This window comes from Monodelphis domestica, chromosome 2, assembly GCF_027887165.1.
Source record: "Monodelphis domestica isolate mMonDom1 chromosome 2, mMonDom1.pri, whole genome shotgun sequence".
NCBI classification, from domain to species: Eukaryota; Metazoa; Chordata; class Mammalia; order Didelphimorphia; family Didelphidae; genus Monodelphis; species Monodelphis domestica.
Window position 1 is genome coordinate 532,615,319 of NC_077228.1, and position 19,959 is coordinate 532,635,277.

A 19,959-nucleotide genomic window follows, 5' to 3' on the forward strand; every position below is an offset into this window, starting at 1 on the left:
ACACCCTCTTACCCATGCAAATAAGCAGTTTCCCTGTTAGGTATTTGGGACCCCTATGCAGGGTTACCCAGGTAGTATGAGTCAGAGACAGAATTTGATCCTGTGTCTTCCTGACTCTAAGATTGGTTCTCTGTCCATTTTCCCCTGTTGCTTCATAGACAAAGAATATAAGAAGCAATTACATGATTTGGGGGAAAAGTAAAGGAAAAGACTATCAGCTTGGAGGGGGAGATCAGAGGAAATTACAAAATTATTTGGAAATAGAGGGAGAACAGTGACAAGAGAATAAAGAACTAAATGTACAAAGATCATCACTAAGAGGGAGAGAATCTGGAATAAACACAAAACGCAAACAAAGTAAACCCAAAGGGCATACAAAATGTTTACAAGGCATATACAAAGTGTTAACAAAGAAACAAAAGGCTATGCAAAATGTATACAAGACCTATACAAAGTATCAACAAAGTAAACATAGGCTATAAAAATGGAGATAGGGCCATTTCAAAGTATAAATAAAATGAACACAAAGTGTATAAAATGTTTACAAGGTATATACAAAGTATCTACAAAAATGAAAGCATGTAAAATACATAAAAACATATACAAAATATCAACAAAGTAATTACAAGGCATACTAGATGTAGATAGACAATTTCAAAGCATAAATAAAATGAACACAAAGGGTATAAAATGTTTACAAGGCATATACAAAGTGTTAACAAAGAAACAATAGGCTATGCAAAATGTATACAAGACCTATACAAAGTATCAACAAAGTAAACATAGGCTATAAAAATGGAGATAGGGCCATTTCAAAGTATAAATAAAATGAACACAAAGTGTATAAAATGTTTACAAGGTATATACAAAGTATCTACAAAAATGAAAGCATGTAAAATGCATACAAGCCATATACAAAATGTCAACAAAGTAAATACAAGGCATACTAGATGTAGATGGACAATTTCAAAGCATAAATAAAATGAACACAAAGGGTATAAAATGTTTACAAGATATTTACAAAGAATCTACAAAAGTAAAAGCCTGCAAAATGCTTACAAACCATATACAAATGTCAACAAAGTAAACAGGTGTACTAATTGTAGATAAGGCCATTTCTTTTTTCCCATTTTTTTGTTCTCTACCTAATAAGCATTAAGTTAATAAGTTATGAAGTAGATAAGGCCATTTCAAAGTACAAATACAGCAAATACAAAGTAGATAGAAAGTAATTTTCCAGGTGGGGAGAGGGGAGGAAACAGGATCAAGAAAGGTCCGACTGGTGTTTGCTCTGCTGACCCGAGGAGGAAGCTTTGTGAGACCTTCTGATCATGTGCAGCCCTTCCTAACCCTTAGAGTCCTGGAGGGATGAATGGAATTAACTGGCAACAGCACAGTGTCCACCTTAGATCAGCTTCCTCAAATTTCAGTTCCTCAAAAGTAGATGACATTACCATTATCCCCAGCCCAGTCACCCCCCTCCCCATGAACATTTACTTAACCTCTTTCCTCTTGCTGGAGCACCGGGCGCTTCACATTGGTCCCATCTCTCCCAAAAGGGCATCTTGTCTTGTCCTCTCCTCTCCTGGTATCTGCTGGTTTGGGAGGATGTTCAGATCTTCCCCACACATTGGAGCAGTCGCTATAGCTTCCTGTTTCACTCTGGGTCTTTGCCATCTTGAAGGGGGGAAAGAGCTGGTTCTCACAGAAGTGTTACTTTTGAAGCATCCATTAACCCTCATGTAGTTTGACCAGCTGTCTCACTGCTTGGGTAATATGGTGGAAGGAATACTAGGCCTGGACACAGGGAAGACCTGGGTTTGAGTTCTGCCCCTGACACTTTTGGCTATGACCACTTCACTCACCTGCCTAAGAAGTATCTCTGCTTTCCTATTGTCTTTAGGGTAAATACTAGCCTCTCTGCTTAGCATCTGAAGCCCCCACCCTCCCAATCGGGCTCCAGCTTGCCTTTCCAGCCTGATTTCATGAGTCCCCCTCATGTCCTTCTCATTCAAGCCCAAGTGGTCTACTTACTAATATTTCTCAGACATGAGATTTCCTCTCTGTGCCTTTGCCCAGGCTCTCCCATGCCTGGAGTCCTCTCCTTCACTCTCACCTCTAGCAATCCTTAGCCCTCTTCAGAACTCAAATCAGGGGCCATCTCCTGACACCCCCAGTTAAGGGCTCTCCCCCCAGGAAATGAGTATTTAGTCTGAATGGATGGACAGATAGATACATACATTTATTAAGTACCTACTCCCTTAAACACAGTAGGTACTTAATAAATGTCTGTTGAAAGAATGCTTGAGACACCTCGGGTTTATCTTCATTTCTCTGATCCTCAGTTGACTTCTCAGTAAAATGGGCACAATGATCACTTTTGTAGTGCCAGCATTGTGGGTGGTTGTGAGAAAGACACTTGGCAGAGATGGAATGAGCCCTAGGAATGAGAGCTTTATGCTTGAACTTAATCATCCTGCTGGTAATTCTAGACAGCAGCAGTCTGTTGTTTGCTCAGACAGCGCAGAGGGTGGGGCTCGTCCTAGGGCTCTGCTGGGGGCCTCACCAGTTTGCATGGGCACTCATCTCTGATTTTATGGCCATCAGCTTCAAGGGCAGTGTGGGACAGTGGGGAGAGCACTGGATTTGGAAACTGAAGAACTGGGTTTGAATGCTGCCTACTTGTTTGTCACCTGGAGCAAGTCTCTTCCCTATCTGGGCCTCATTCCCCTCCTGTATAAAAAGAGGGTGTTGGTTTGGGAAGCAGTGAAGGACAGAGGAAAGAGGGCTCACTATAGAGTCTGGGGATAGGTTTTCCAATCCCCTCTTCTGATCTTCACTGGGGGGGGGGGATGGGGAGAGCGGCTTGTGGAGGAGCCTTTTGGCCTCAGTTTCCTCATCTGTAAAACAGGCCAACCTGATCTCTGGGCTCTCTTCCAACTTTGAAAGCCATGAACCTAAATAGAGTGAGGATAGCAGAGGGTACAGGAGCGCCTTGGATGCCAGGAGATATGTTTGGACTGGACTGAAAAATCACACAATAGGAAATAAGGAGCCACAGAAGGATTTAGAGCAAGGGAATAGCATGATGAGAGCACTTTTTTTAAAGGAAGTCTATTCTGCCCATCCCAAGGAGGATAGATTTAATGAGGAAAGAGCAGACCAGGAGAAGAGCAGAGAAGCCAAGGGAGCAATTTGCTGATGCTTCCAACACTTGTCCATGACAATTTGTATCATCTCATGGTTTGCAGGCACTTTAGCTATAGCTACATTCGAACTATCCAAGGAACAGAGTTTGGGCACTATTAATCTCATGGGAAAATGTGGGCACTGAGACCTGGAGAGCTCCCCCCCCACCCCCACCCCCCGTGGGATTTGAACTTGAGTCTTTCTGACTGACCCCGGCATGCTGCTCCAGGCTCTGCAGGCTGGTGTGGGGTCTGCCACTGATAAACTCTGGGTAAAGCTTTGGGTAACTTACTTTGCCCTCCGGACCTCGGGCTTTTCTTCTCTGAAGTGAAGGGGCTGAGCTGGCTGGCTAAAGTCCCATCAACACTAACATTCTAGGAGACGCAGAGAATTTGGGTCACTAATTGGAGGCCAACCCAGCAGGTAATGCCAAGGGTTGAAGGTAGAATTTGTAGCCCCTAAATGGTCAGGAAAGAGCTTTGTCCCCTGTGGACATCCCCAGAAGCTGAGAGCTGGGCTATGCTCAAGGGTCCTAGAGGGGAGGCGGCCTTATCACAAGCCCACATTTGGGGAAGGAGATTTTATATCTATTTGTCTACTTGTCTGTCTATCGATGTATCCGTCTGTCTATTTATCTGTCTGTCTGTCTGTCTGTCTATTTATTTGTTTATTTATCTGTCTATCTATTTGTCTGTCTCTCTATCTGTTTATTTATCTATTTATCTATCAATGTATCTGTCTGTCTATTTATCTGCCTGTTTATCTGTCTGTCTGTCTATTTGTCTGTTTGTCTATCTGTCTGTCTCTCTATTTATCTGTTTATTTATCTATTTGCCTGTCTCTCTATTTATTTGTCTATCTGTCTGTCTTATCTATTTGTCTATCTGTCTCTCTTTATCTGTTTATTTATCTATTTGTCTGTCTATTTATCTGTCTATTTGTCTATCTGTCTGTCACTCTATTTATCTGTTTATTTATCTGTCTGTCTGTCTATTTGTCTGTCTCTCTATCTGTTCATTTATCTATTCGCCTGTCTCTCTATTTATTTGTCTATCTGTCTGTCTTATCTATTTGTCTATCTGTCTCTCTTTATGTTTATTTATCTATTTGTCTGTCTGTCTATTTATCTGTCTATTTGTCTATCTGTCTGTCTCTCTATTTATCTGTTTATTTATCTGTCTGTCTGTCTATTTGTCTGTCTCTCTATCTGTTCATTTATCTATTCGCCTGTCTCTCTATTTATTTGTCTATCTGTCTGTCTTATCTATTTGTCTATCTGTCTCTCTTTATCTGTTTATTTATCTATTTGTCTGTCTGTCTATTTATCTGTCTATTTGTCTATTTGTCTATCTGTCTGTCTCTCTGTTTATTTGTTTATTTATCTGTCTGTCTGTCTATTTGTCTGTCTCTCTATCTGTTCATTTATCTATTCGCCTGTCTCTCTTTATTTGTCTGTCTGTCTCTCTGTCTATTTATCTGTCTATCCATCTACCCATCCATCCACCTATCTCTCTACATAAATTGAATTTCACTATATATATGTGTGTGTGTATAATGTATGTATACATGTATTACTATTTATGATACACACACACATTATGTAATTCAAGCTACATACAGAGATCCAAAGAAATCTCTTCGCTTGGGGGAGAGGGGGAACATCAGAACAGTTTCCTATTAAGAGGTGACTCAAACCAGGCTTTAAAGGAAGCTAGAGATTTTACAAGGTGGCAATGACAAGGGTGTGTGTTCCAGGCTGTGACACAGCCAGGCAAAGGCACAGAGGTGAGAGATGAAAGGAGAATAGCAAATGGGCCCATCTGTCCAGTCTGGAGTATATGTGGAGCAAGCTTGGAGAGGTTGGTTAATTGAAATAACTAGTAAAATTTACTTTTAAGAAAAGCCAAGCAGAAGAAAGCGGGCCTTTTATCCTAGTGGCAAGGGGTTCTGGAGCAAAGGAGGCTGCCAGGTTGTCTAGGATCATAGACAGTCAGAAGCACCAAGCAATGGGCCACCTGCTGGGGATTCAAACGAAAAAAAGCCAAAACACTGCCCCTGCCCTCTGGGGGGTGGGGGGGTGGCAACATGTAAATAATCAGATGCATCCAAGAAGCATCCCCAGTGGCTGGCTGTGGCTGGCAAGATGCCAGGTAAAAGCCCAGGGGGTGGGGATAAGGGGGAGCAGGTTGGGGCAAAAGTGCCTCCTGCACACACTGGGATTTGAGGGGAGTTTTTTTTTCCCCAAATGTGACAAGCTTTTCTTTTCCTCCTTTCTGTGCAGGTGATCCAAAAGGAAGGCTAGGGAAATTGGGTCATTTTCTTCTCATTGCTATACCAATGAGTCCATGCACGGGCACTCAGGCTAGGAAAGAGGCATTCACTGCTCAAGTCATTGGCAAACATTTATTGAGTGCCTACTATGTGCCAGGCACAGTGCTGGGAGCTCACTAAACCTCACACCCCACCCTTGGGATCCTTATGGAGCTGAGGCTGGAAGGAAGCTGCAGGAGCTGGAGGTGGAGGAGAGAAGCAAGGATTTCAGGCATGGGAGTGAGGGACAGCCAATGGGACGGCAGGAAAATGGCAGATAGCAGTTTGTGGGAGGAATTGCAAGGAGCCAATTCTAGAGTGTAAGAAGACTGAAAGGGGAGTAGCTAGGTGGATCAGTGGAGAGAGAAAAGGCCTGGAGATGGGAAGGTCCTGAGTTTAAATCTGGCTTCAGATACTTCCTAGCTGTGTGACCCTGGGCAAGTCACTTAACCGCCACTGCCTAGCCATCACAGTTCTTCTGCCTTGGAACCAAATGCATAGTATTGATTCTAAGACAGAGGTGAGGGTTAAAAGAAGGAAAAGAAGAAGAAGCCTGGGAAGGCAGGAAGGGGCCAGGTTATGAAGAACTTTAAATGCCGAAGAGAGAATTTGATGTCTGTGGTTACAGGAAGCAAGGGGAGCTTGCTGAGTGGGGGAGGGAGGGTTTTAGGGAAATCATCTTGGCATCTGTGGGCAGTGGTGAATTAGAGTGAGAGAGAGCCATGAGGCCCCAGGACCAAGCAGCAGGCTGTTGTAATAATCCAGGCATGAGCTGGTGAGCCCCCACCAGCGTCTCACCTGTGTGATAGTGGTGAGTGCAGAGAAGGGATGTATAAAGAAGATATTATGAAGGAAGAAATGGTGAGATCTGGCAATTGCCTGCATTGTTGGCACTCAGTCACGCCCCACTCTAGGTGGCCTCCTGGACTGTGTCCGTGGGGGTTTCTTGGCTGGCTCGCCATTTTCTTCTCCAATAGATTGGCTATATAGGGTTAACAAACAACATGGAGGAGTCCAGAGGAACACCAAGCCATGGAGCCAGGCCAGGAAGCCGGGGGGCATCTTTGGCTGTAAAAGGGAAATTCAAATGAGTGGAGGGTTGGGGCAGACATAATGAGTTCTGGGTAGACCTGCTGGCTCTGAGATGCCCAGAAGGTGCCTGTTGATGTGAGGCTGGAGTTCAGGAGAGAGTCGAGATGGGAATAAAGATGATCTTTGAGCAGCCTACTGAAGCCGAAGAGATCTCCTAGTGAGATCTAGACAGAGAAGAGAAGCGGGCTCAGGCCAGAGTCCTGGGAACACCTCCTGGGAGGGAGATCTACTAGTAGTCTGGAGCGAAAAGTGTTAGAAAAAAAGGAAAAGAGAATCAGAACCAGGAGAGGGTGACTGACTGCATCCAAAGTGCAGAGAGGTCACGAAGGATAAGAACAGAGAAGAGGCACCCAGAGGTCCTGGGTGCCATTGTCCAGGGATCCTAGAGGGAAGAAGGCTTGACAGTTCATTTTACGGAGGAGGAAACTGAGGCCCAAGGTCATGTAGCTGATAAATGGCAGAGCTAGATTCACATTCGGCTCTTCTGATTCTAAATGCAACATCTATCCCACTGTTCCCATCTTGTGGTCAAACATGGCCATGCTGGGACTCTTTGTCTGCTATGTTCTAGCCAAGGCCCTGGCACAATGCTGGACATGTAGAAGGTGCTTCATATGTAATTGCTTGATTGACTGACCACATGGCTTCTTACTTTATGAGGCAGCTAGCTGGTGAAGTGGATAGAGCGCTGGGTTCAAATCCAACCTTTGGAACGTATTAGTTGTATGATCCTGGGAAAGTCACTTAACCTTAGTTTCCTCATCTATGAAAGGTAGGTGATAAAATAGCACCTCCCTCCCAGGGTTGTTGTGAAGCTCAAATGAGGCAGCACATTAAAATGCTACATAAGTGCTAGTTTTTGTTATCATTCTCACCAAGGAACATTATTTCACCCAACAATTCCGTCCCCAGCAGTCTGCAAGTCATCAGGAAAGCCGGTTGTCTTCTCCTCCTCCTTCTTCTCCTTCTCCTCCTCCTTCTTCTCCTTCTCCTCCTTCTCCTCCTTCTCCTTCTCTTCCTCCTTCCTCCTCCTCCTTCCTCCTTCCTTCTTCCTTCTACCTTCTATTTTCTGTGTTAGTAACAGCTCTAAGACAGAGGGACAAGGGCTAGGAAAACATGATTAAGTGACTTGCCCAGAGTCATACATCCAGGAAGTGTCTGAATCCAGATTCGAACCCATATCCTTTCTACTTCAGGTTTGGAACTCCGTCTACTGTTCCACTTAGCAGTCCCATCTAGATATGGGGCAGCTGGTCAGTGTAGTGGTCAGAGGGCCTGGCCCGGCGTCAGGAAGAGCATCTTCTGAGTTCAAATCTAGCCTCAGACACTTACTAGCTGTATGACCCTGGGTAAGTCACTTTATCCTGTTTGCCTCAATTTCCTCATCTCGAAATGAGCTGGAGAAGGAAATGACAAGCCACTCCAGTGCCTTTGCCAAGAGCCAGCCAATGAACAAGGGTCCTGAGCCTGGCACAAGCAGAATTCTCCATAACTCTGGTTTCTCCAATTTTGAGAGCTTCGAGCACTTCCCCCCACGTCCTCTTCTAGGATCCTTTCAGTATTCCTCTGGGGCCGGCTCCCAACATTGCCCCCATTTTCCAGATGAGGAAGCCAAGGCTCAGAGGGCCAGCTAATGAGTGTTGAACCCAGGAGCCAAAGCCCAGCTTCTCCGGCCTCGGCAGGCAGCAGAGGTGCTTGGGCTTCTCCCCCGCCGACCTGGGGGAGGTGGCCTCAGCCGCTGTACGGTCTCCTTCCTCCCACTCTTTTCCTGTGTTTGTGTTTGCCCGTCTGTCAGGCTCCGATGATTACGCAGGGACCGACCTGGCCCATTTTCCCCTGCCTAGTCCATTGTTAACCCTTGAGAAGCACCCACAGAGCCCAGAGGGATCCATGGCGTTACTCTTTGAAAATCCCAGAGTAGGAGAACTTCCAAGGACTCCCGCCACTGGCTGGCAGGAAAGAAGGCCCCTGGGAGCTCGACTAGCCTCTGGTGCCCATTTTACATTTGGGGAAACTGAGATACAGAGATTGTGACTTGCCCAGGGACTCCGGGAGGCTAAATGGTAGAGACCAGATTTGAACTCAAGTTCTCTAACTACAAATCTGATGTTCCTTCCCCTCATTTAGAAGAGGGAGGGGTGTGGATTGGGAGAATCCCTTGCCAAGGATCCCATGAATTTTCAGTCTTGCATGCCTAGCTCTATGATTCTGGGCGAGTCATTTCAGCTCTCTAGGACTCAGTTTCCTGATCTGTCAAATTGAAATACCTGCAGTATCATCCTATAGATTCCAGAGAGGATCCAGATATGCAAAATTGTCTTTTAGGATGTGAAAATCGACCCTCTTTCTTCACTGAGGTGGAGGACTATGGGTGGAGAATGCTGCACGTCCTAACGGATGGATGGGTTAATTGTGTGCTCATTTGGTTGGGCTGCTCCTTTTTCTCTTCTTTTTTTCTTACTGTTGGCTGAGGGAGGGAATTGAGGTGTTCGTCAAAACAAGAGATGGGGGGGGGGGCCAGCTAGGTGACTCCAGGCTTGGAGATGGAAGGTCCTGGGTTCAAATCTGACCCCAGAAACTTCATAGCTGTGAGGACCTGTCACTTGGACCCCATTGCCGCACCCTTACTGCTCTTTTGCCTTGGAAGCAGTTCATAGAAGATTCTAAGACAGAAGGGAAGGGTCTAATAAAAAGTGAATTACAGTGGGTGGGGGAAAGTGAGGAGGCTCAGGGGCTAGAAAACAAGACCAAGAGATGGGAGGTCCTGGGTTCAAATCTGGCCCCAGAGTCTTCGTAGCTGTGTGACTCTGGGCAAGTCACTTACACCCTGATGCTTCCTTACCTCTGATTCTAAGACAGAAGTGAGGGTATAAAAGCGAGAGAGCAAAGATGGCTTTAGAGATCAGTTTTAATCACCTTTAGAGCTGTGCCAGCCTGGAGGGACTAGTGGGACATCAGCTATTACGATCCCCACCGAAGACTGGATTCCACGTCCTCTGAGGCAGCTCCCAACTGTGCTCTGGTGGGGACCTCCGGGCCAGCTGGAGTGTAAGCCACGCCCAGAACGATGCCAGCTGTGCAGTTCTCCTTCCTCAGGAACCATTCGGGGATGCCTCCATGGAGGACAAGGGAATGCGTCAGTTACTTCAGTTGGGAAACTGGCGAGCCAGCTCAGCCCATTCCCTCTTTGCAAACTGCCCACCTCTGCCATGTGCACTTCTTTCATGCCAGCAGAATTCCTTTTTGTCTTTAACCCTCACTTTCCATCGTATAATCAATACTGTGTCTGAAGAGGAGTAAGGACTAGGCAATGGGGGCTACGCGACTCATCCAGGGTCACACAGCTGGGATGTGCCAGAGGTCAGATTAGAACCCAGGACCTTCTGGCTCCGGGCCTGACTTTCTACTGAGCCACCTCACTGCTTCCCTGTCCTTTGAGACGTTCCTCAGGTACCATCTTCTTCTTGAAGTCTTTTGGGATCTTCCTCTCCACCCATGCACAGTGGCTAGCGCCTTCCCTCCCAAACTCCTTTGTGTTCAACACGTTTGTGTACTTTTCTTTGGATTCTTCTGTAGTTATGCTGTCTATGTTTGTGGGTAGCCTTGTGTTGTGCTCCCTCCCCACCCCTTCTTGCGCCAATTAGAGGGAAGCTCCTTTTGAGTAGGTTTGGATCCCTTCATGCCTTGGACACACAGTAGGGCCAACACACAGTAGGTGTTAACTCAGTCTTGCGTTCCTGCTCCCCTCCCTGCGTCTGAGCGCAGAAGTGCCCGGAGCTCGAGCCCCCAGAGCAGGAAAACCGAGGCTCTGGGGCTTGGCCGGTTCTTGTCCACGCAAGATGTGTCTGCAGCGGGGCTGCCCTTCTTCATTCCAGGGACAGAAATAGCCCTGAGCCGGCTGCCTCAGTCCCAGTCATCGTCCCAATTTCCCCTTCTTGACTTGCTCCGGCCTTCTTCCCCTTCTCCTTAAAGACACCCAGGCAGTGTTTCTCCCTGGACTGCCGGCACCCATGTCTGCCACGTGACCGATGGCCAAAGGCTCCCTGGAACAAGGTGCCACGGAGCCACGGAAGGGGGGAAGCGGTCGAAAGAGCCACCATCGGCCTCCAATGGGACTCTGAGCATGTGCCCCGGCCCTAAAGGGCTTCATCTGCGGAATGACAGAGTCCAGGAGCTTCGGAAGCCTCCAACGGCCAGGGTTCTAGTCCCCCTCCCCTGTGGTCTGAGACAATCGGATTAATAAGCATTTACATCAACACCTACAGTTTTAGGGTGACAGAGAACAAATGAACAGCTCAGGGAGAGGCAGCGATATGCAACATGGATGAGTCACTGTCCTCTCTGTGCCTCAGTTTCCTCATCTGTAAAATGAGCATCAGACTGGAAAATGGCTCACGTCCCTTCCAGGGGAAGGGGATCATTCTGAGATACCAGCATCAGTTAATCAATAAATAAGCATGTACCGAGCACCTACTGTGTGCCAGGCTCCATGCTAGATACTGAAGATCAACACTTCATTAGAGCTGGTTTTCTTTTAGTCTTAGTCCCTCCTGGGTATTGCTTCCAAAGCAGAAGAGCAGGAAGGGGAAGCCATCGGGGTTAGGTGACTGGCCCAGGGTCACACAACTAGCAAATCGCTGAGGACAAATTTGAACCCAGGACCCACCCCCTAAATAAGACTTCTTAGACAGAAGGTAAAGGTTGAAAAAAATACCACAGCAGAGCCTGATCTGAGACAGGCCTGGATGCCGGAAGACCACAAGGGCTTCTGTCTGAGCCTTTCCCACCCACTCTGTCTCCCTCCCTCCCTCAAGAGGAAGTCTTGCCTAGATTCTGCGTGGAGTGGGGAGCAGAGACCGTGACAGAAGCCTCTCCATGTGGCTCCTCGCCCCAAGGGAAGAGCATTTTGTCGTTCCACCATCTCTTTGAGGAGGTGCCGTGCCCTCACTGGCCGCCGTGTCCTCACTGGCCGCCGTGTCCTCACTGGCTGCTGCCCCCTCCAGGACCCCACAAGTAGTAAGAAGCCTCTGCCTGCTGGGGCTGCCCACAGAAGGGTCCATCAGAGCTGGGGACGGAAGGACAATGGGCAGAGCTGGAGGGAGCGTCTGCGGATAAAGGGGGGGGGGCTGCCGTGGACACGAGCCGGGGAGCTTCCTCGGCCCAGCTGGGGGCCTAGAAATGAGTCTTGGGCAGCTCCCCCTCTTCTCCTAAGGGCGTGTGTGAGTCTAAGCGCCCCGTCCCTGGCCTGGGCCCCAGGAAGCCCAGCTCCGGGGATCTGAGGGCAGCAGGGGCTGGTTCTGGGGGCCCAGCCAGCCGAGGGCTCCTTTCTGAGGTCCCAACTTGTACTGGGTCCTGCGGACTTCCGTCCCCCGGGGCCACTTCCATCTTGGTTCCTCATTTCAAAGACCGCAGCAAACGTCTGAAGCTAAAATTACCAGGCCGTCCCCTCCACAGCCCTCCCCCAGAGTGTCTGAAGGCCAGTCAGAGCCCTCTCCATGGGGGGCAGGGGGGGATTCAAGGAGCCCCAGGTCCTTGAGTGTAGCCAGCCGCCAGACCTTTGTCTCCATCTCTGGGCGGAGGGGGTGGTCCTTCTCCTCCTGTTTCAGGCCAGGCCTGTTGGAGGCCCCCCTCCCGCCCCCCACAGGGCCCCAAAAGCTTCCTCAGAAGGCGACGTCGTGCAGCCCCAGAGCCTAGCACGCAGTCGGTGCTTAATATACCTTTGTCAACGGAGTGCTGGCTTCCTAGGGGCCTGCTCCAAAACATCCTTCCACCCCCCCAACAACAGCCTTTCTTTCTTTTCTAAGCCCTTACTTTGACTTAGGGTCATTTCCAGGAGAGGAGTGGCAAGGGCCAGGCAGGGGGGTGAGAGACTCACTGAGGGTTGAGTCGGGCCAGATTGGAACCCAGGCCCTCCGGACTCCAGGCCTGGCGCTCTACCCACTGTGCCGCCTGGCTGCACCCTCTCCTCAGCCTCAGGTCCCTCCTGCAGGGCGGAGGAGGGAGGAGTTCTAAGGGCAATTGGGAATAAGATACTTGCCTGGGGACACATCAAGGAAGTGTTTGAGGCTAGATTGGAACCCAGGACTTTCCACTGATCCACGGAGCCACCTAGCAGCTCCTTCTCCATTTATTTTTTTAAATTTTTTTTTAAATTTTTATTTGGTCATTTCCAAACATTATTCATTGGAAACAAAGATCATTTTCTTTTCTTCACTCCCCCCTCCCACCAGCTCTCCCACAGCCACGTGCGATTCCACTGGGTTTCACATGTGTTCTTGATTCGAACCCATTGCCATGTTGTTGGTACTTGCATTAGAGTGTGCATTTAGAGTCTCTCCTCAGTCATTTCCTCTCAACCCCTGTAGTCAAGCAGTTGCTTTTCGTCAGTATTTTTACTCCCACAGTTTATCCTCTGCTTGTGGGTAGTGTTTTTTATATCCCTGCAGATTGTTCAGGATCACTGCATTGACACTAATGGAGAAGTCCATTACATTCGATTGTACCACAGTGTATTAGTCTCTGTGTACAATGTTCTCCTGGTTCTGCTCCTCTCACTCTGCATCACTTCCTGGAGGTCGTCCCAGTTCACATGGAGTCCCTCCAGTTCATCATTCCTTTTAGCACAATAGTATTCCATCCCCAACATATACCACAATTTGTTCAGCCATTCCCCAATTGAAGGGCATCCCCTCATTTTCCATTTTTTTTACCACCACAAAGAGCTCAGCTATGAATATTCTTGTACAGGTCTTTTTCCTTATTATCTCTTTGGGGTTCCATTTATTTTTTAAAGAAATCAGATTGCTGTCTTGTTTTTCCATCACCTCCATCGGCCAGCGTATCCATCTCCTGTCCTCCCCCAGAGAGTCGAGTCTTCTAATGGGCAACAAATAGAGGGGGAAGAACTGAGCGAAACTAGGCGACGCACCCCCAAGTCGGATACTCTGGAAGCAAAGAAGCCGGGCCGCGGCCTCCGCCTCTTCTTTGGGGCCACTCTCAGTCATTAGGATTTGGCACAGTGCTGCACTTTCCCCAGAAGCTGTTCCACTCCCCACTTGGCTGCTGGGCTTCCATCCCAAGGGATAGCACATGCGTGTGTAAAGGGCTTTGCACACCTGAGAGGCGAGCATTACTATTGCCCCCCCCCCAAAAGGCCACCTCGCTGAGGGAGAGCTTGCGTTTCCGTCCTCAGCATCTGGGCGGCCTCAGGGGACCAGGCTCTCTAATGGGTGCTCTCTCCGTCTCCCACCCTCCTAGTAGTCCTTTGGCCCTCTGATCCCATCCCTCGCCCCTGGTGGCCCCATTCATTTCCCAGGATTCCAATCCTGTGGCTTTCCAATCCACTCAGCAACAAGCATTTATTTCTTAATGAAAATCCTAGAAGCCGTTTTCCTCCCTCCCACCCTTCCCTAAGGAAAGAAAACCAGAGAGGTAGAGTCAAGCCAAGCAGATGGCCCTGTCCTCTGTCTTGTACTCATCTGGAGGCCTGCAGCTCTGCTTCCGAGGTAGGGAACATCCCTGGGCCTGGATCCCCTGGAATCCTGTTCATAGACGCCTTCCAGCTAGAAGGGACCAGGCAGGCCAGGCTCTCACTGTACAGATGAGGAAACCCTGAGGAAGTAAGTGACTTGGCTAACTTGGGTCATAGAGCAGTAAAAAGCAGAGCCAGATTTGAACTCGCCCTGGGACCGGTTGACCATCCCCTTCTCTTGGGCTATGACCAAAGTTTCCCCTTGATCTCCCAGCCTCACGCACCTCTTCTTTTTAATCCATCCTTCACTCAGCTGCCCAAGGGATTGCCCTAAAGTCCAAGTCTGACCATTTCCCTGCTCAAAAGCCTCTGTGGCTCCCTATTGCCTCTAGGAGGAAATCCAAGCTTCTCTGTTTGGCACTTAAATCCCTTCCTGATCTGGCTCCAAACTCTGTTTCCAGCTTCGTTCTCTATTCCTCTCCTTCACAGCCACTCTTTTGCTCAGTAAAACCAAACATCTTGCTGTTTCTCACATAGGACATTACATCTCCCACCTCTGTGCATTTGCACAAGCTGTCCCCCTCTTTCTAAGTGCCTAGAGCGCATTTCCTCCTCCCCTCTGCCTCATGGAGTCCTTTAAGGCTCAGCCCAAGCATCACCTCCTGCATGCAGTCCTTGCTTCTGGCTGCCCTGAGATGCTTAGAGGCACAGAGAGGGAGGGAGGCTCTTTCCAGGTCTGGGCCGATAAATGTTCTTGCAAAGGATCCCTTCCCAGCATTCAGGAGGGTAGAGGAGCCCAGCTCCCAGCTGGCCCTTTATTAGGCAGCATTTTCTTACAGGAATTTTCAAGGTCTGCTCTTACTCGCCCCACTTCCTTCCCTCTCATTCCTCTGCCCCCATGGCTTTCCCAGAGAGCCTCAGGAACTTAGAACTGGAAGGGAACATCTAGTCCAACTCCCTTATTTTTACAGATGGAGAAACTGAGGCACTGGGTGGCGGGAACGGAAAGACTCATCAAGGATCATCCAGTGGCAATGCCACCTCACCTTCCATCTTAGTGTTGGTTCTAAGGCAGAAGAGTGGTGAAGGCTAGTGTGAGAAAGGATGGAATTTTATTATTATCACACTAGGCAATGGGGGTCAAGTGACTTGCTCAAGGTCACCTAGCTGGGAAGTGTGTGAGGTCAGATTTGAACCCAAGACCTCTTGTCTCTAGGCCTGGTTCTAGACCCACTGAGCCACCCAGCTGCCCCCTCCAGCACCTTCATTTTCCAAATAAGGAATGAGGCAGCTACACAAGAGAAACAGAACCAAGAGAACATTATACACAGCCACAGAGTGAATGCTGTGACCAGAGAGGTACCAGAGGAAAGACTTCATTTATGTGTATTCCTTGGCCACCTTGATGAAATCTTTTGTGATATGGGCGGGTGGGGAGGGCCTGGAACACTTGTGGATGGGAATTATTATGTAGATGTGAAGAAAAGTAGGCCAAACATCTAGGAGGCTGGCTTTCCCTTGGGTTCTTTTTCTTTATATAGGGAAATGCTTGTTTGGTTTTGTAAAATCTGGAATAAAAAAGGAATGTAAAGAAAAGTAAAAAGGGTACCCACGGAAGTGACTTGCTCAAGGTCACACTGTCAATAGGTATCTCAGATAGGATATGAACACATGACCCAAACACCAGTGATCTATTCCCTTTCCCAAAGTGCCTCTAAGATGTAACAGTGCTATAATGATTCATTATGCTGCCTCCTATTGGCTCTGGAAGCCCAAAAGGCAGGGGATTGGATGAATTGGCCAGCATGATGGTCTCCCAGCTCAAAGTCCCATCTCCTACCTCCATACCTTTGTACCTGGAAGACTCTCCTTCTTTATTTTTGCTTCTTAGAATCCCTGTTTCCGGTAGGGAGCCTCAGCTCACCTGCTCCATCCAGGAAGGGAGCTTTCTCTGGCCTTCCCTCCTGGGTACTTAGCATGTCCCACCTCTACCTTCCACCCCCATAGAATGGGGGGAGATCCGGGAGTGCAGGGGCTATGCCACCCTTGTCTTTCTAAGCACAGCAGGACCTGGCTTCAGGAGCTTTCATGAATGATTAATGCATGAATCGGTTCTGAAGAAGCCCCATTCCTCCAGCCCAGCCTCTCCCCTCTGTCCCTCCCAGCACCACCGAGGCAGCCGGGTGCCTGGCACTGAACAAGGACAAGACCTGTGACTTCACTGGGATAGGAAACTCTCCGATGAGGAAGCTCCTGCCAGCAGAGTGGGTGGGCACCTTCGCCACCATTTATCGAGGGCAAATCTGCTCCCCGACTCCCCCAGTGCTGGATCTGTGCCACTCCCCCCCAACAGTATGGGTCTGAGATAGCTGGCACTTGATCCAAGGTCTTCCTGGCTCTGAGGCCACTTCTCTAACCATTAGACCACACTGGATCTAGGAAGCTTAAGAAATGCTGTTCAAATTGCACTGGGTGCCCAAAGGAAGGAGGAGGAAAAGGAAGAGGAGGAAGAAAGAAAGGAAAGAAAGAAAGAAAGAAAGAAAGAAAGAAAGAAAGAAAGAAAGAAAGAAAGAAAGAAAGAAAGAGAGAAAGAAAGAAAGAAAGAAAGAAAGAAAGAAAGAAAGAAAGAAAGAAAGAAAGAAAGAAAGAAAGAAAGAAAGGAAGGAAGGAAGGAAGGAAGGAAGGAAGGAAGGAAGGAAGGAAGGAAGGAAGGAAGGAAGGAAGGAAGGAAGGAAGGAAGGAAGGAAGAAAGAAAGAAAGAAAGAAAGAAAGAAAGAAAGAAAGAAAGAAAGAAAGAAAGAAAGAAAGAAAGAGAGAGAGAAAGAGAGAAAGAGGGAAAGAGAGAAAGAAAGAAAGAAAGAAAGAAAGAGAGAAAGAAAGAAAGAGAGAAAGAGAGAAAGAGAGAAAGAGAGAAAGAGAGAAAGAAAGGAAAGAGAGAAAGAAAGAAAGAAAGAAAGAGAGAGAGAGAGAGAAAGAAAGAAAGAAAGAAAGAGAGAAAGAAAGAAAGAGAGAAAGAGAGAAAGAGAGAAAGAAAGGAAAGAGAGAAAGAAAGAAAGAAAGAAAGAAAGAAAGAAAGAAAGAAAGAAAGAAAGAAAGAAAGAGAGAGAAAGAGAGAAAGAGAGAAAGAGAGAAAGAGAGAAAGAGAAGAAAGAAAGAAAGAAAGAAAGAAAGAAAGAAAGAAAGAAAGAAAGAAAGAAAGAAAGAAAGAAAGAAAGGAAGGAAGGAAGGAAGGAAGGAAGGAAGGAAGGAAGGAAGGAAGGAAGGAAGGAAGGAAGGAAGGAAGGAAGGAAGGAAGGAAGGAAGGAAGGAAGGAAGGAAGGAGGAAGGAAGGAAGGAAGAAAGAAAGAAAGAAAGAAGAAAGAAAGAAAGAAAGAAAGAAAGAAAGAAAGAAAGAAAGAAAGAAAGAAAGAAAGAAAGAGGCAGGAAGGCAGGAAGGAAGGAAAAAAGAATCAAGCGGCTATCCTGTAACTTAGGACACTCTTAAGCCTTTGGGATTTTTATAACTGATCATGCTGCTGCCCTCTCTCTCCCCACAGACAGCTCACTCACTCCCTCTCCTTTTGAAACCCTCGCCTTCCATCTTAGAATCCATACTGTGTACGGACTCCAAGGAAGAAGAGTGGGGGTGAAGTGACTGGCCCAGGGTCACCCACTAGGAAGTGTTTGAGGCTAGATTTGAACCCTGGATCTCCCAATAAACTGAACCACCTAGATGCAAGCCCGCAGAAGTCTCTCTGAGGCAGGGGGCCTCCCTCTTTTGGCTCAGCGTGTGACTGTGACTTGGGCAGGATTCAAACCCAGGTTTCCTCATTTCTAGCCCTGTTTCCACTCCGCTGCCCTGCCACCCCCAGCCAGAGTTAGAAGTGAAACCAGGCCTCTGGGCAGCTCTGTGAAGGGCCTTTAAAAGTAAACCACCATTTGGGCCAGCCTGAAGCTTGGGAGGGTGGGCCGCCAGGAGGGAAGCCTTTTCCCCACTTGCAAAATGTCTGAGTGGGTGCTGGGGAGCGAGAAAGGTGCCCCGGTGCCCGGTGCAGGGGTGCAGGCCAGCCTCGCTCTTTGCGGGTGGGCAGACCGGGCTCCACGATGAGGCACCATTATTGAACTGCCTTTAAAAATGACTCTCTTGGGGTGGGGTCTGTCCTCAGGCATCCGAAGGGGTCCCCGTCAGGTTCTTCACCAGCCTGGACCAGCTCATAGAGTTCTATAAGAAGGAGAACATGGGCCTGGTAACCCACCTGCAGTATCCCGTCCCAATAGAAGAAGAAGAGGCAGGAGACGAGCTGGAGGAGGAAACAGGTAAGAGGGGGAGTGCGGTACCCCAAAGAGGCTTTCTCTATGGCTGCGAGTAGAGCATGGCCAAGGTCAGTCCTGAACCCCAGCATCTCCCAGCCATGAGGGGGGTCAACCCCTTCATTTTACAGCTGAGGAAACTGAGGCTCCTGTTAGCTAAGGGACTTGAGATCCAGAAGTGACCTCAGGGGCCATCCAGTCCAATTGCCTCATTTTATAGAGGAAGAAACTGAGACCCAGAGAAGGTGACTGCCTTGTACAACATCACACAGATAGAAAGTGACCGAGGTTGGATTTGAACCCAAGTCTCCCACCTCCAGAGCTGCTCAGTGCTGTTCAAACAGAAATTTTTTTCTTCATATCTTGTACCTGGAATGCCCAGTTCTGTGGGTTCTGGAGCCAGGTCAGTCCCTCTTGTCTACAACAGCCCCATCACTTACTAGAAACCCGCCATCATTGTTTCCTCCAGACTAAACCTCCCCATGGAGGGAAGGATGGGAAGGGCTAGGCTTGGAGTCAAGTCCCACCTGAGACTCTGAATTCTCTGGGTGACCCGTAGCTTCCTCAGCTGTAAAGTGAGGGCTTGGACTCTCAGCAATAAATCTCCAGCTCTGAGGCCCTGACCTTCCGACATTCCTGGTTGCCCTCTGCACTCTTCATCCTATCAATGTCCTTCTTAAATTGTAGCACCCAGAATGAAAAAGAACCTCTCAAACATGGGCTGACCGAAGCAGAGTACAGTAGGGCATCACTGACTTACTTGCTGAACCTCTTCCTCTCCTAACAGAGAAGTGGCTCAGTAGAGAAAACTTTGAACTCGGAAGATATGAGTTCAAATCCAGATTCAGACACCTAACTAGATGTGTGATTCCGAGAAAGTTATTTCACCACAGTCTACCTCAGTTTCCCCAATTCTAAAATGGGAATAATAGAACCTGCCTCCCAGGGTGGTCATGATGATCCAATGAAACATTTATAAAACATTTGGCAAGACTTAAAGTGCTCTATTAATGTTAGCCTTTATCACCATCATCATCGACATCATCATTATTATTGGCTAAGGCTACACTAGCTTTCTTGGCTGTCATAGCTAGTCCACTAGGACACCCAGATCCTTTCCAGACAAACCACTCTCTAGCCCTGCCTGGCCCATCTCCTTCTCATGAAGAACTCAACTATAAAGTTTCCTGCTTAATCCTATTAAATTGCCCCTTCTTGGACCCAGGCTGTTATATGTTTGAGGTCCAACCATTCCTGAGTGTTGACCATCTACGATAATGTTGGGCCTCCATGATGCTTTCCAACAAGACCAGAAATGTGGCTTCTTTGGCGAGCCTGCGATGCTTTCCAATGAGGCCACAGCAGTAGCTCCCCATCCGGTGGCTGCCATCTCTCCTCAGGAAGAGAGGTGGGCTCTGGTTCCTGGGGGGGGAACGTCTGTGGCGTCTGCCTCCCCAGGTAGAGTGTGCCACCATGACCTCTGGAGATCATCTCCAGGCAGTGAGTGCCCATCACTGTCTCCCTTAGGCTTGCTGAGACTCTGTGTTCCTTGGGGCTGTAACCCAAGAGGGAAAGCCTCATTCCCAAAGCGGATCAGCCGGAGGTAT

At 48.1% G+C, this 19,959-nt stretch overlaps 1 protein-coding gene across 3 annotated transcripts in view; it reads left to right on the forward strand.

Moving 5' to 3' along the window:
* The window catches only part of INPP5D (inositol polyphosphate-5-phosphatase D), a 117,480-nt gene that overhangs the window by 26,370 nt on the left and 71,151 nt on the right, over window positions 1-19,959 (forward strand). For all 3 annotated transcript variants that reach the window (XM_007485827.3, XM_007485829.3, XM_007485828.3), the window contains exon 3: window positions 18,208-18,358. In XM_007485827.3, the coding sequence (XP_007485889.2) occupies window positions 18,208-18,358 (151 nt within the window). The remainder of the gene's footprint in view (window positions 1-18,207; window positions 18,359-19,959) is intronic.